This window comes from Protopterus annectens, chromosome 7.part1 (assembly GCF_019279795.1).
Source record: "Protopterus annectens isolate FY-2018-M chromosome 7.part1, PAN1.0, whole genome shotgun sequence".
Classification (NCBI taxonomy): Eukaryota; Metazoa; Chordata; order Ceratodontiformes; family Protopteridae; genus Protopterus; species Protopterus annectens.
In genome coordinates this window covers 306,413,821-306,430,472 of record NC_056740.1, presented here as the reverse complement: position 1 = coordinate 306,430,472, position 16,652 = coordinate 306,413,821, and the positions used below count along the sequence as shown (strand labels likewise).

At 40.5% G+C, this 16,652-nt stretch overlaps 1 protein-coding gene across 1 annotated transcript in view; it reads left to right on the top strand.

Annotated features, from left to right (window-relative positions):
- Positions 1 to 15,756: 15,756 nt before the first annotated feature.
- Positions 15,757 to 16,652, top strand: part of LOC122807743 (ADP-ribosylation factor-like protein 9) — a 422,334-nt gene continuing 421,438 nt past the window's right edge. The window contains exon 1 of the mRNA XM_044078731.1: positions 15,757 to 16,503. Within this exon, the coding sequence (XP_043934666.1) occupies positions 16,252 to 16,503 (252 nt within the window). The 5' untranslated portion in view covers positions 15,757 to 16,251. The remainder of the gene's footprint in view (positions 16,504 to 16,652) is intronic.

Genomic DNA, 16,652 nt, shown 5'->3' with positions numbered 1-16,652 from the left:
ATGCTTTGGTAATGCAGATAAGATGCCAAGAACGCTGCTTTGGGCAGAACTGTGGTGGTTCAAATTCCTAGAATCATTCTTAGAATTAGTGCTGTCTAAGTAGAAGGACCAATGACTGAAGTACAAACAGTTTCCGTCTCACATCCAGGGCAATGGATGCACCCATAAGTGGATCTGTTTTTCTGTGTAATTCCGAGTAAGTTATAGAACATCTCAAATTGCCAGTCACTAATACCAAGTAGTAATTTTTCTAGTGGGAAAGACACAATGCCCTTTCTGGAGAATGAGGTGATGGAGATGGAAGTGGTGCAGTTCCCTGGTTACAAACCATATTACCCACAATTTATCTTGCTCAAGTTTTGTAATTTTCCATAACTATAGGTTTGAGGTGACAGGCATCTATTTCAGGGCAAACCCTTGATGTCCTGTAGGATTCCACAATGATGATGCATCAGTTAAAACAATTTTAAAAATAGCATTTCTTATTGAATTTGTGCAAACATTATTTGGACTAACAAAATGTATTTACCTCTCACTCACATATCTCAGTAGCTGACATCGGAGGATTTTCTCATGATAATTTGTTTTTCATGCATACCATGGCAACACCAGCTATTGAATGCTAGCTAACATTTTTATGTGAGCCATTAGCTGGACAGCAATATTGGGCATATGTAGAGGAAGTGCAAAACAATTGTCTCAATCCTGAAATGTGCAGTGCTCTCCTGTAGTAAATCTTATCACATAAAAGGAATTTTTTTTCTTTATTTTTTTTAATAACTGATCAACTCCTGTCTTTCTGAAGTCAAGGACCAATGAGTCTAAACCTAAGTAAGTTGCACATAAAAAGTGTGTGTGTGTGTGTGTGTGTGTGTGTGTGTGTGTGTGTGTGTGTGTGTGTGTGTATGTGTGTGTGTGTGTGTGACTTGCACCTCTCTTAGACTAACTGTACAAAATTATTATAGAACTGCATACAGATGCCTTTTTTGAGAGCCTAACACTGATTATTACTTGAACAATAATATTTCACTGATAATATATTACATAGTGCATATTCAGATTTTGGAGCTTTCCCATGGGTCACATCTGTACATGGCCTGGTCAGTTGTGCCACGCCGACACACACATATATAAAGAGATACCTATGCACACCTGCATACGTATATGCACACAGACATATATGGTTCCACTTCATATTATCGAATTGCAAAACATCGAGACCAAGTTGTTGAAAGCTCAACTCGTCGAAAACTCATAACATCGAATCTCAAATCATTGTAAACTATAAAGCAACTAGAAATAACATCCCAGACACTGTTTACTACGTTTATGCAGAGGGCCATAAATGTAGTAAAAACTCTGTGGAATGTTATTTCTAGTTGCTTTACAGTTTTCAGTGATTTGAGATTCGATGTTATGAGTTTTCGACGATTTGGTCTCGATGTTTTGCAATTTGATGAAATGAAATTTTGATGATATGAAGTGGAACCATATATATATATATATACATATATATATATATATATATATATATATATATATATATATATATATATATATATATATATATATATATATAAATACATATATATATATATATATATATATATATATATATATATACATACACACACACACACACACACACACACACACACACACACACACACACACACATTATACATATACATATATATCTCAATGCCATTTTGCACAGGAACTTCACGCTTAGTAGGATTATACCCACACATTAACTCATATGTACCAAGGGCGGCCATGGTGGTGCAGCAGTTAGCGTTGTCGCCTCACAGCCAGAGGGTCTCCGGTTTGATCCTCGGCTGGGGTGCCTTCTGTGTGGAGTCTGCATGTCCTCCCTGTGGTCGCGTGGGTTTTCTCTGGGTGCTCCGGTCTCATCCCAAAGACATGCTGTAGGTGGATTGAACACACTAAATTGGCCCTAGGTTTGAGTGTGTGCCTTCTGTGGAAGGTTGGGTGCCGGGCTGGCAACTTGACACTGTAAAACTCCACTGCCAATCATGAGCGGACAGGTGATCTGCTGTGGCGACCCCTAACCGCGAAAAGCTTAAAGAAGAATTAACTCATATGTACCACTGGGAAGGGTCATGGCTTCATCAAAAGAGAAAGGGTGCAAAATGCAAAGTTTTGGTTTTAAACAAATGAGCTGTAAGTTCAAAGTACAGTCAAACCAGCAAATGTACAAAGTGCCCATGGCAACAACACTGCAGAAAGACAGAACATCATAAGACACTCTCTAATGTTAAGGACAGATAAATTATGCAGATAACACATACCTTTCATGTGTCTTAGTATCTACAAGTGGCTAACTTGTGAAGCCAGATGAATAACAAAGACTCTGTCTCTTAGAAGAGGAATAGGCAAGCTGAGCTAACAGGTATCATGCTGAGGAGATGAATTCACTATGTAGACATAACGACTCCTCAGTGTAACTTCAATTGACTGTTCAGCAACAGAAGATGAAGGAGGTGTTATGCATATTCATGGGAAATGTAAGTCAGACAACAACTTAGCATATTCACAGGAGTCCAAACAATAGCATCAGAAGATGCATTTGAAGTATCACTGAGGAAACCAGTTTTTACCAAAATTGCACATTGATATTCAAGTCATGCTTGATTCACAATACAGTTATCACTCCAGAAAGTAGCTCCAAGCAAATGTACATCCCTATATGTGCAGTCTCCCTTCCACTGGCCTAGGAAACAGCCATGTTTTCCACATGGACGTGTGAGTCCATATCAGCATCTTGTTAGATGAGAACGTTTTGATGTTAACATAATGGAATTAATAGACATCGCAGTTGAGATCAGTACCATCTTGTACCATCAGACTATCAGTTGCTGTTTTCTTAAAATGTGTACTTTACCAACCAACTAAAATGTGGAAGAAGGGGTAAGAGATTTTGTTATGAGAGGCTCTTTAACCATGTCAAGTGGTTTAAAACAAAAGGTCAAGAACTGATTTCCCAGCAGTTAGTCTTTTTTGGTTCATTCAGGAGTTAAGACCTCTTCCCCACTGGGTTAAAGGAACTATTCATATACCCCCCCCCCCCCAATGAAGCATGTGTTGCAGGATAGGAGGGAAGACAGGGGTTAGGTCTCTGGACATGAAATAATGAACGTCCTGTGCAAGACTAATCTCTTCCCACTGAGTCAGTCTCAGAACCAATTTGTGTGCAACAACCTGTTGCCAAAGAGACAGAAATGCAGAATCTGACTTTAAGGAAGTGCAACAGAATGCTAGGGAGGATAGTGGCAGAATGCCCTTTACATGCTCATTTTGAATTTTTTGCCCCCATCCCCTACGATGATTAAATTAGTCCATGTAGCCCAATGTGATTACATTCATGATAGTAGAACTTTGGATAACACTATAATACATTTGTATCAATGCAAGATGCCATCAAAACGTGGACACCATGTCATGATTTAGAAAAGAGCAACATTTAATTTATCCAATTCACAATTAAGATCTCAAAGAGGCACCACCTATTTTGTAGAAGCTTTTGTATACAACATCCATTTGAGAAACATTTTCACATAAGATTACAGTGAAAGAAGGGGATCCATGTGCCAACATGCTGAAATGGCAGGCAAATGAATCTTGATGGAGGAGTAAGATAGGGACAGAGGATTGTAAGTTTCAAATGAATGCAAATCCAGAGAAACGCTAGCCCTGAAAAGATGCTGCTTTCCTGCCTTGGCACCAACTAGGAAGTATTTTACATCCTCCCTTAATACCTGTTGCATATCCTCAGAAAACTTGTGTTTAAAACATATTAGGATTCTTTCATCCAGGCAGTTAGCTCCAGTTGTTCGGTGCTGGGATGTATCAAACACTCCTTGTCCTCTGTGTGAGTAGTTACAGTCTGTGAATAACCTTGTGTTAATTGCCCTTGCCCATTGCCAATAGAAGGGAGAACCACTGTTTCCTAGGCCAAAAGGAAGTCTTTACATGACTCTGGATTTTTGTGGAACAGGTGGAAAAGCATACAGGATTGGTCTTATCCAAGGGGGAAAAAATCTTTTTTTCAGGGTTTCTTGCTTGGAGTCCTGGAGCAGAATTTAGTTAGCTGTTTACTGTGACTGGAGGCAAAAGGATCTATCGGAGGTCTTCTCCATAGATAGATCAATTCCTGGATGATCCTGTGATTCAATTTCAGTTTTAATTTGTGAAGCTCTGTCCTGGTCCTGCTCAGCTTGTCTATTACAAGATTTTGCTCCGACAGTAACCATAATGCCCACATAGTGAGACTGCAATGAAAAGCAATATTTTTTATTTTTTTTTAATTTCCATTCTTTACTGGGATAGTCTAGCTGGGTTTGGTATTAACTCCTTTTTAACAGAGGCCTGGGGAGAGAAGCTCCAAATATTGTTCCATCAATAGTTTAGTGAGAAATTGGATAATTATATCTAGCATAAGATTATGCATAAATGAGATTAAGAGATAACATATAAGAAACAGATATTTATACAAAGAAAGTTTAAGAGCAGCAATGACTTTACTTTATGGGAATATATTAATATCAGTGTAGGTCCCTGCTGCAGTAAACTCATTGTTTGCAAAAAAATTTTTCTTAGAGGAGAGAAAAATCATATTAGGCAGACAGTAATAGTGAGAAAGATATAGCTGAGATATAGCTGAGAGTAGGAGCATATTATTGTAATGAGAAAATCAGAAGTGAGGGAAGGAGTGCAGACAGGATTTATTCTTGAGATAAGAAAAGATGAAATATATCGTTACTATGGCAGTCAGCCTTGTGAGATGCAGGAGCAGATCCATTTATATCCCTGGCTACCAAGGGCTAGTCTGCACAGAGGGTAGGATATGGTTTCCCCATTTGTTTATGTATCGCATCACTATGGTGTTGTCACTAAATACTTGTAATGGTCGACCAAAGATGATTTACAGTGATGAGAGAAAAATGAAAAAAGCTGTTTTTTTTAACCAAGATAAACAAAATAATGTCCATGAAGACCTTTACAAAAACATTTGTGATGGCTGTTAACTTATACTGATCTGAAATTATAACTTTCAATGCAGATAAGCACTGTGCTACTTGTTTAAAAATAAATTATTTTATTTATTGAAATTTGTTAACCGGGTTAGTCCAACTCAGCCAGGGGCCCATTTTCAGTGGAGACCTGAGGAGAAAAGCTCCAGATGTATTACATATTTTTACAATAAAAATCAAATCAAAAATAAAAGTAAAAAATTAAAACCACCTTGAAACATAAGAAAATCAACAGTTATAGAATATCTGTACATAGAGTAGGTTAAATAATTGACAGGTCTAGAGAATATCCCACATGAAATACATACAGATAGGTAAACCATTCAATCAAAAAATGTTTTTTTTAAATAAAGATCTTTATGAATATATATGCTATGGAAGTGAAGGGAGAGGGAGGTATAAAGGTATATAAGGCAGTAAATAGTAGAAAAGGGAAAAGGAGTTAAAGTTGAGAGGAGAATGTTGTGTGATAAATAATACAGCATTATCCCTTTGTAGTGGTGCATTCTTTTTTTTATATAGTTCATAGTTTAGTACTAAGCTAAATGCCCTTGCGAGCCATTTTAAGCCTAGGCAATTATCCCTTGTGAGACTCAAACCCTGCACCTTGTGCTTGTAAGGAAAACACCTTAGCCATTAAGCCACTCTCCCAACTCATTTTTTTTGGCAAATTACATGTCGAGAGAAACTAAAAGGTGGAAATGACATAGTACAACAACTGCTATTGTTTTCACTTCATGTACCAAAGCGTAAGTCATCTCCACCTATGGGCAGAATTAACAGGAATGAAGCCTACTCAGTCCCAGTTTGGTAACAAAATAAAAGTAGAAACTTGTGGACTGCATGAATTCCACTATACTTTATTTATAATAAAACATGTTTCGATGGTAATGCTGGGATCAAACTGGAAAGGGTAGTCTGCCTGGAATCAATACCACATCAAATATCCTCATAATGTGATGACAAAACCTAGCTGGAATGTGCATAAGTAGAACATGTAGTTAAGGGGAAAGTGTCAAAAGAAAGGGGGTGCATCTGTTTGTATTGCACTACAAAGGACAAACTTTATTTTAACCAACTGTGTTATATCTTCAAAGTGAAGTACTGACTCAAAGTCTCCAAAAAGTAGCTTTTGGTAGCAGTAATGGATAAAGTCAAAGGAGAGCCACAGTGGTGCAGCGATTAGCATTGCTGCCTCACAGCAAGAGGTTCTCCGGTTCGATTCTCAGCTGGGGTGCCTTCTGTGCGGACTCTGCATGTCCTCCCTGTGGTTGCGTGGGTTTCCTCCGGGTGCTCCGGTTTCCTCCCACATCCCAAAGATATGCAGTAGGTGGATTGGACACTCTAAATTGGCCCTAGGTGTGAGTGTGTGCATGTGTGTGCCTTCTGTGGAAGGTTGGGTGCCGGGCTGGCAACTCGACACTGTAAAACTCCACTGCCAATCATGAGCGGACAGATGATCTGCTGTGGCGACCCCTAACTGGGAAAAGCCGAAAAAAGAAGAAGAAGAATGGATAAAGTCAAAGGTTATAACAGTGCCTTAGAGATGCATATACATAAGTTGTGAAGCATGATGAATAACAATAACACAAACTTGCAGGGGCTAGCAAAGTAGCAGTTGTCATGCTGAGAAGATGCATTGATTATGCAAAACATATTGACTCAGTGAATAATTGTAATGGCTTACTAACAAAAGACACTGGAGAAGAGAGTGTGGAAGTCAAAGACAATGACCTAGAATACTTTTAGATGTCTCAAGACAGTAGTATCACCTGAAATGTAAAAAAGCTTCCATTGGAAACCAGTGCTTAAACATAAGATGCAGAGTTAATACTCGTACATAATGATGGTCAAGACGTCTGAAGATTATCAAAAATATATACACTAGTCTATTTATGCAACCTCTGTGCAATCATAAAGATAATACTGCCAGGTTCATCACAGGTCACAGGAACATGTGGGACAATTTCTCTTTTGTTTGTAAGCGTCTTGTTAAATGAAAACAAAGAAATCATGCAAGACTACATAATGCAATTTGTAGAGATCAGGAGAGACCTCATTACCATGTCCTACAATCTGTAGGGCACATAATAGTTGCCTTGTTTGCCTTCCTTCAAAGACATTGATTAAGAAAGTCACATCTAAAAGCTTTTCAGCTGCCAGAATGCAGTTAATAGGGGTATCTGTCACTCTTTTGCAAACCACAGTTTCATCTACACAAATCAACAGCAAATACAATCAACTCAGAAGTCATAATACTACCCTCCCAACATCTGACCACCTAGCAGTGTCCTTCTGTCTGCAAAAAACTGTTTTACAGCCAAGATGATCTACACAATTGTGCACACTTACTGAAAAGAAAGAAGCCTCCAGCAGAGAAGCATGCACTGAGACAGGATGAAAATCATCATGCACATGTTAGACGACTATGGACTTCAAATGGCTTACCTTCTGATGTCATTCAAAGGGGGTGCAATATATGTACTGGCCTAGGAAGAGATGACAGAACGTCCTAACTGTTTTGCCAGGGATGCCTGCACCTCTTCCCCCAGGTTTGTGTATACTGGCTAAAACCTTGTCAGCACACATAGTGCCTTTTTTGGCCAATGTTAGTCTTCTAAAGCTTAAAACTTTCAACATAGCTGAACAGAATCTGAACAACATTACAATAGTGCTGCTTAGCATTAGGAGGCCTTAACAAAAAACTCCACATCCTCAAAGCACTATGTACTCAGGAAAACATCAATATATGTATCATCACAGAGATCTGGTTCAAGACCAGTGAAAGCACTCCATCAGCGCTTCAATACCCATCACACATACAGCACATGATATTAGACAAAGGCACTAAAGACGGAGATTTCTTCATGTTCTTTTAGAAAAAAATGACATGGAACTCCTCCACATTCAGCTTACTATAAATAAAATCTCTTATTGCATCGTATGCAACTGCAAGTTCTCCTCTATGTCCCACTCAGTTCATACTTCCTACATAACCAGTATGGAGTCCCTGTGTATTAAGCTAAACACCATCCTCCTAGAAGACTTCGACTATCTCTTCATAAACTGGAAGGTATGTAAGTCCTCAAACATGTATCTAAAGAGAGTTCTGGACTTCATCAATACAAACTATCTAGACCAGTTGGTGCACACCCCAACCAGAGGCCATAAATTCCTGTCCCTCATAATTCTGGTGCAAATCTGCTACCCACCAAATGTTGTTTCCTCCTCGGGCAATTCAGACCTCAAGTCAGTCACATTCACCTTCCAACTGAAGAATGAAGCCTGAAATATCCTCCAGTATTCAGAAACTACACAAAAGTTAATCTACAAACATTGAGTGATGACGTGGGTAAATTTGAAAGCTCCTTCCATGTATATGATCCCACTGTTTACATGGAATCCTTTACTGCCAAATTCTGTCCTTATGTAAATAGTTACACAGATACATTTATCCCCGCCAGAAAAAAATACAATGCTAAATTCAAAAATAAAGCCCTATGCTGGAACCCCAATATAAACAGGTTCTATAACAGAAGAAAAAAAATCACAGCACACAAAAACAAAGCTAAATCTGAAGAAGCCGAAATCACTTTTGATAAACTAAGCATGGAACTCCGGGTCTTGTTTAAGTTAACCAAAGACAAATATTAGGTAAAAAGAGCCATCTATGCAAAAGACAAGCACAAAGCCTTCTTTACCTATGCAAGAAATCTCAAGACACAATGCCCAGCACTGCACAGAGCTAATAGTAAATGATATCACATGCTCAGACCCAGAGGAAATAGCAAATGCACTACTGGACAAATTTAGCTACAACATCACCCTCCACTCTCCTCAAATATTCTCAGAAGAAAAATACTTGCATCAATCCCTTCTAAAATCTCACAAGAACAAGTACTACAGGCACTATCCATGTCCAACAGTAGTACATCTATAGGGCCATATGACATATGTGGCTGCCTACTGGTTAACCTGAAATATAACTTGCTGGACTTCTTACAGAGGCTGTTCAGTATTGGCCTCAAAACAGCCTTTGTGCTGATGAAGGGAGAACAGTGATAGTCATTCTCTTGCACCAAAGTTTGGCTTCATTTGACTTGGGTAGTGATAGACCCATAAGCATGACCATTCTTACCTATGCCTATGGAAAGGATCATTATGGAACAAATAAAAAGGATATAGGTAACCGGCAGACTCTCAAACTAACCCAGTTTGGATTCATCAAGAGAAGAACCTACCTACTAAATCTTAGCAGAAAAAAGACAGAAAATCCACCCAAGGATGGCCAATCAACGAAATCCACAATTGTTCCAATTAAAATGTAGTCCTTTAATACGAATAAAACTTCGACTTGAAAATAAAATGAAAAATAAAAAAGCTCAAAACTGTCCCAAGCTTAAAATGGCTCGCAAAGGCAGTTAGCCTAGTATGAGCCTGTAAAAAATAAATAAATAAATAAGATTCCCCACACTGAGAGAAGATGACAATTGTCAGCACCTCAACATATAGATACCAACCAGGGTGCACGACAAAAGGATACCTCATTTTTACCCCTGCTATAAAGCCCGCTTTAGCGCGCTTTTGCGTGATTTAGCGCGGAGTTGCCCATAGAGCACCATCGGGCAGCGCCGGTTAAACAAGGTTAAACTATTTCTGGCTCCGTAAAGTCTGCTCTTCAATTTTTCCCTTAGAACTTCTCTACTTGCAATCTAAACAGTCTATTCTCTATCTCAAAAGCTCAGCACTTGCTCCTAAAGCATTTTTATATAGGTAAAGCTCAGCACTTGCTCCTAAAGCATTTTTATATAGGTAAAGTACTTGTATACTAAACAAAGTACTACATTAGCCTAGAATCCCCTTGAGTACCCATTTCCCTATAGGTCCCTTCTGACTCAGTTACACAGCAAACTTTTTCACTTTTTCTAGCATGTCGAAGGGTCAGTTGCTAGCGTCCTCTCCTGTTCAGCTGGTGAATCTGGGCATCTTGAGGCAATGTTACAATTGCCTCATGTACACAGACAACCCACTCCTTCTCCCACAAAACACAAATACATGTGAGAGATGCAACTATATAGCCAAACTGGAGGCTGAGCTCTCTCAACTCAGGACTGGCAAGACCAGACAGGAGAAGGAAACCACGCACATCACAAACCCAGTTTCACATAGAACTATCACAACTGCAAAACAAACACATAAACACACAAAGACATACTCGGAGGCACTGATCAAAAATCTACCAAAACTACAGAGGCCTCCAAAGCAGACACCCAAGCAACTGCCACCTCAAGACATAAGACATGCAACACATAGTTCTCAAAGTCAGTGTGCTAAACAGTCACAGCCCTTAAGGCCAAACACAATGCCAGACACACTTGTTATAGGTGACTCCATAGTCAGACACACTGACGTCCCACTCACCAGACTGAACAAGGAAAAGATCACAGTAAGCTGCCTGTCAGGTGCTAGAATCCGCCACATAACACAAACACTCAGGTCACTCCACAGCAAGTACAAGTATGACTCAGTCATTGTCCATGCCGGTGTGAACGACCTGAGACGTACCACCTGGACTACATGAAAAGAGACATAGAGGAGCTCTCAGATTATGTAGCCCAGGCCGGTATGACCCTGACCCTGAGCAGTATCCTACCCTCACCAAGAATGATGCCACAATACAGAGACAAAATGATCAGCTTTAATAATTGGCTTAATTACTGGTGTCATTCTAAGGGGATCCAATGTCTGTCTGCCTGGGATGACATGCTTGACAAGCCACGCTGCCGCAAGGGACGGCTTGCACCTGTCACCCCTGGGCTTCCGGATATTGGCAAAGGCTCTTGCCACCCACATAGTGCCTTTTTTAGGCAAGGCTCAAATGATAAACCTACCGCCCTAGAAAACAAAAATGGAGAAAAACTAAGGGTAATACTGCTCAATGCCAGAAGTCTAAACCTCAAGATGCACGCCCTCGAAGCCCTCCTCAGTATGGAGAACATTGATGTCTGTGCTGTGACTGAAACCTGATTCAAGGCTCCTGAGAGCACCCCAGCACTATCAGGTTATACCTCATATCATGCGTTCCGGCACCAAAATCCGGACCGAACCACAAAAGGAGGGGGAGTATCCATATTCATAAAGGATACCCACACCTCCAGGTTAGTGGCAACGCACGAAGCATCAGAGACCATCCAGGTGCAATTAACCATAGGTAAAACTGCCCTACAGTTTGTAACATGCTACAGACCACCTTCTCAAACTCAGGAAACCCACACAGCCTTCCTGAAGACACTGGAGAGTATGAATGTCTCTCCAAACACCATCATATTGTGTGACTTCAACTACCCAAACATAGACTGGGAACATTACTCAAGCCCCAACACCCTAGCCCAAAGGTTCCTTGAGTTCATAAACTCAAATGCTATGGAACAACTAGTCACCATTCCCACAAGAGGTGAAAATATACTAGACCTGATCATCACAAACATGGGGACAAAATGCTCCACACGGAAGTATATCCCTCATTGGTGAGATCAGACCATAAATTAATCTCACTGGAGATCCACATCCCGCCCCACCCCAGCAAAAAGACCACAGTGAAGAACTTCTCAAAAGCAAACTTCACACTTCTTAAGATTGAGTGGTATCCTTCAAGGCCCCGAGCCAGTGGAAACCACAACCAACACTGCTGAAACCCTTACAAATGCCTTCTACGAGCACCTCCAGGAATGTATGGATCAAGCAATCCCTAATAAAATCAAGACCCTTTCCAACAAAGGCAGGCCGGTCTGGTGGACCCCAGCCATAAACAAACTCTACAACAAGAGGAGAAAGCTACTACATGACAGAGCAAAATCCCTAAAAGGGAAGGCATCTCTGATCAATACTAGCAAAAACTACGATCACTCATAAAATCATCCAAGGCCAACTTTGAGAGAAAAATCGCTAATGACACAAAAGACAATCATAAAGCCTTCTTTAGCTATGTTAGAAACCTGGGTGGAAACTCCCAGATATGCTCAGAATTAGTCCAAAATGATAAAAAATCACTGAACCCACAGACATTGCCAACATACTGGCAGACAGGTTCAGTGCAAAGTTCTCCCTCCCTCCCCCAAAAGGAGAAATATCTATCCCACCAGAGTCTAGCCTCCCAAACATCTCAGATGCCCAGGTGAGAGCTGCTCTCTCTAAAGCAAAAACACAGCATCAATGGGACCGGACGGTGTCCCCGGCTGTGTGCTACTGAACTCAATGAGGAACTAAACCCACACATAAGGCTGCTGTTTAATCTTAGCCTTACTACAGGATATGTACCCAAAGAATGGCGACGGCAACTGTGGTCCCACTCCACAAAGGCGGTGCTTCTACGGACCCTGGAAATTACCGCCCCATAAGCTTGACAAGCCTTGTCTGCAAAGCTATGGAGAGGATCATAATGGAACTCATAAATAAAGACATTGGGGACCTACAGACACTGGATCCTACCCAATTTGGCTTTGTCAAGGGCAGATCCTGCCTCTTAAACTTGGTCGACTTTTGAAACAGTCACTAAGGCCATTGATGAGGGTAAGGCAGTTCACACAGCCTACCTTGACCTAGCAAAAGCGTTCGACACAATACCCCACTCGGGCATCATAGAAAAGCTCACCAGCTTAGAAGTAAACCCATATGTCACAAGATGGGTTGCAAACTGGCTCAAGGACAGAACACACAGGGTTAGAGTTGCTGGTGCCATGTCAGACTCTAAGCCGGTCACGAGCGGTGTCCCACAGGGCTCAGTCCTGGGCCCCCTCTTGTTCGGCATTTATTTTTCTGAAGTGCAGGCAAACATAGGGGGATTGTGGTTGACAAAATTTGCAGATGACTGCAAACTGGGCACCATAACCGACACTCCATCACACACAGACATCCTCCAGAGAGGTCTCATAGAAATGGATAACTGGTGCCAGAGCCATGGCCTTAAGCTAAATGCCAAAAAATGTATAGTCATACCCTTTGGGAAAAACAAGGTAACCCCTAATTACCACATAGGTGGTAATCCATTAAACACGGAAGAAGTTATCAGGGACCTGGGGACCCAAGTTGACAGTAACCTCTCTTTTGACACTCACATTGCCAAAGTGGTTAGGAAGACCTTCTACATTGCCCACCTGATCATGAAGGGATTCACATCCAGATCAGGAGAGGTCATTGTACCCCTGTACTCTTCACTTATCAGACCAATGATTGAGTACAACGCCCCATTCGAATGTACCTTACCCGACACCTGCAGCAGTTGGAAAGACCCCAAAAGTTCCTCACCAAAAGGATAAAGGGCTCAAACATATGTCATACGATGCCCGACTGAAGAAACTCCAGCTCTATTCAGTCGCATACCGTCTGCTCAGAGGTGATCTGTGCCTGACATACAAGGCCATGTCCAACCCGGAATTAATAGACATGCTCCACCTCAAAAAATCCAAATCCACCAGAGCCACGAGAGCAAGAGACTTAAACCTCAACACGGATATAAATAGGACGTGCTGGAGGGACAGATTCATCACCCAGAGACTCCCTACACTATGGAACAGAATCCCAGTCCATGTGAGGCAGAGCCCCTCACTGACTCTGTTCAAGAGAAATCTTGACGAGTGGATGGGAGATCGTAGGTTTACCCCGGGAATCATCTCTGTATCACTGCTGGACAGAGGCACAGCAAACTAATGGGTATAGTATTCTCATCCTAAGGGGTGGTGAAAGCCACACACACTCTGGCCAGGCTTATAAATGCCCTAGGGCAGATAGACTAGTATGAACCTATGAACCTATATATAAATATCTATATATATATATAAATATATATATCTATATATGTATATATATAGATATATATATATATAAATATATCTATACATCTATCTATCTATCTATATATATATATATATATATATATATATATATATAGCAACACACTATTCAGTAATATAATGTAGTCTACACATCTTATAAAGAAGGGCAACGTTCAATCACATACCTGAATTAAAAAAAATAAAATATTTTCAGAACAACACTACATCCACGAGTTGAAGCTACTGTAGATTATCCATCAACAAAACACATCCGTCCAGAAACTGAAGGGGGAGAATCGTTCCTCAAGTTGTGTAGCACACTTGTTTTTTTATGGTTTCTAAAAGCTGAGTTGAAAGACTCGGCTGAATGCATAATTAAAGTGGGCGTTTCCATGTTGAAAGGACTGGAGAAGGGTGGTTCTTGGGCAGTACTTTTTCAGCAGCAAATGCAAAAAATGAAAGGCGTTATTAGCAAACCTTTGCAGCGCCTTTAGACTGAAAATAGCACTGAGAGAGTATAAGAAGCTGGAAGATGGTTCACAGTACCGGACCTATAAACACAGAGGATGGGGGAAACTGTCAAATTGATGATTTCAAGTAGCAGAGGGGATATTTTAGAGTAGCTAATTCAATAGATAGGGACGAAACACATGCTTGGAATGAGGAAACGTTCAGTTTACTTTTTTAAGATTGAGACGGCAAGGGGAGTGAGAAGACGCCAGTCCGGTTTACAAATGCAAGGGTGTAGACAGGCGTACTCTTTATACTCTACTAAGTACAATTTTCTGAACATCACTTGAAAACATTAGGGTTTATGAGGCTATATATTGTAGCTACAGCTTTCACTAAACTTAAAATAATGCCTACAATAAAAGCTACACAGCTTGGTTTTACGGAGGACTGTTAGTCTGAAAATAATCTTAAATAGGTAATGGGAACTGCTAAAACAATTCATACATCTCAACTGTACAGATTTTCGCAGAATGTACATATTTTTGCCTCATATTTTTGGTCCATTTTTCATAATAGTGATTTTCTGGCACGTTAATGGGAAATCATTAAAGACTGAAATTAGGAAATAATGAAAGTCATTTGAGTTTCGAAAGAAAAAAAAAACAACCCTCAGAAAATTAAAGTTAATGCAAAACCTGTTATTCTATCAACTTTCTAAGTTTATAGAAGCAATATTACATCGGTAATTACGTGTTATCGCAACCACATTCTGAATGTGTCATAATTCTTGACATTATGGAGAAATGAGTGTTTGTGTTTTGGTAGGGGTGGATAATGCACTGACCAGCTATCTGTGACACTGGGTATCACCAGGGAGCATTACTAAGACCCAAAATTTCTCTTCCAGCAGGACGTCCGTCGGCGACATTTTTTTAAATGAAACCCTGGGCACAACCGTGCAAGCAGAACACAGCAAAACCACGTAAACGTAGTATTTACTCCAAATCACAATTACAGAACTACCTCTGCATATGTAAATTAGCCAGTACATTTTCTTCACATACCACTGGGCTCGTCTCAACTCCGATTTCCAGAACAGTAAAATATCGCATCCAGGTGAGGTTACTAATCTGTCAGAAATCATGACATTAAGGACAGTAACTTGTTTGTCCATAATGTCAAGATTTATGACAGATTTCTAACCTGACTGCCAAACAAGCAGAATGTGGTTGCGAAATACGTAAATACCAAATTATCCTGGGGGGTGGGGGGGTGGCTTTGTCTACATTTTTCTTTCTTTCTAAGAGGTTGAGAGGTATACAATTACTGTATTTGCCTACCTACACACTTGTACACATGGACACTTGCTATGCATTAGTTACGTTAGCAGCGTAAATATTAGTCTTTGCGTTGAAATCACAGGACATCCAGTGTAGCTTAGCAATCACAGAACAGCAACTGTCTGATTATGGAGCGACGATATAATAAAAAGGCAGACTACCACATGTTCAGTCTGTGCGCGTGCGTAGAGTTATTGTTCTACAGTTGAGTCATTTAAAGTACGAGGAATTCGCAGTCTTGTGTATTATTTACTACTGCTCGTTTATGAGGCACTGCTGTCAGTTTGGAACGTGTTGTTACAGCAACGTATTGGATTTGCGACACCACAGCAAATTAGGACAATAGGGACGAATGAATTCTGTGTCAGGTAACAGTCGAAAAACTGGCCTTCTGCATTTTAATGTGCGCGGGAGTGTCTGGACTTGACTGGACTGGTAGAGTGTTTCAGCTTGGCGCAGGCAGATTCATAAAGTGTTACTGAGACAGCCGGGTTACCCATTACCCCTGCTGTGACCACCACAACCCGTCTCTTGTTATATATTTTACGTAGTATTAAAGGACCTTTTATTAATATGCCTAATATCCATCAAGTAGGGATAGTAGCAGGAGCAGCTACTGCTGCTGTCGTTGCATATGGAATATGGAGATACATGGGGTCACCAAAGCAGGTCCCGGACGATCAGGCTGGTGTACTGAACGTAAAACAGCCTGCAGAGAAAGCGAGTGTAACCAAGGACTGTGCATCAGCGGAGGAGATTAGGCAGCAGTTTTTATCTCAACACTTTGCAGCCCCCACCCCGCAGGCGTCTCCGGAAACACAAAAGGTAACAATCTGGCTGATACTACAAGGAAAAAGTTATCTTTATTTGTAATCCATATTGTATGTTGTTTAACTTTTGTGAGCAATAACACAAATACAGTTAAAATCTGTTTTTTCCAAAGGGGGGGGGGTGGACCAAGCCCCCCCAAAAAG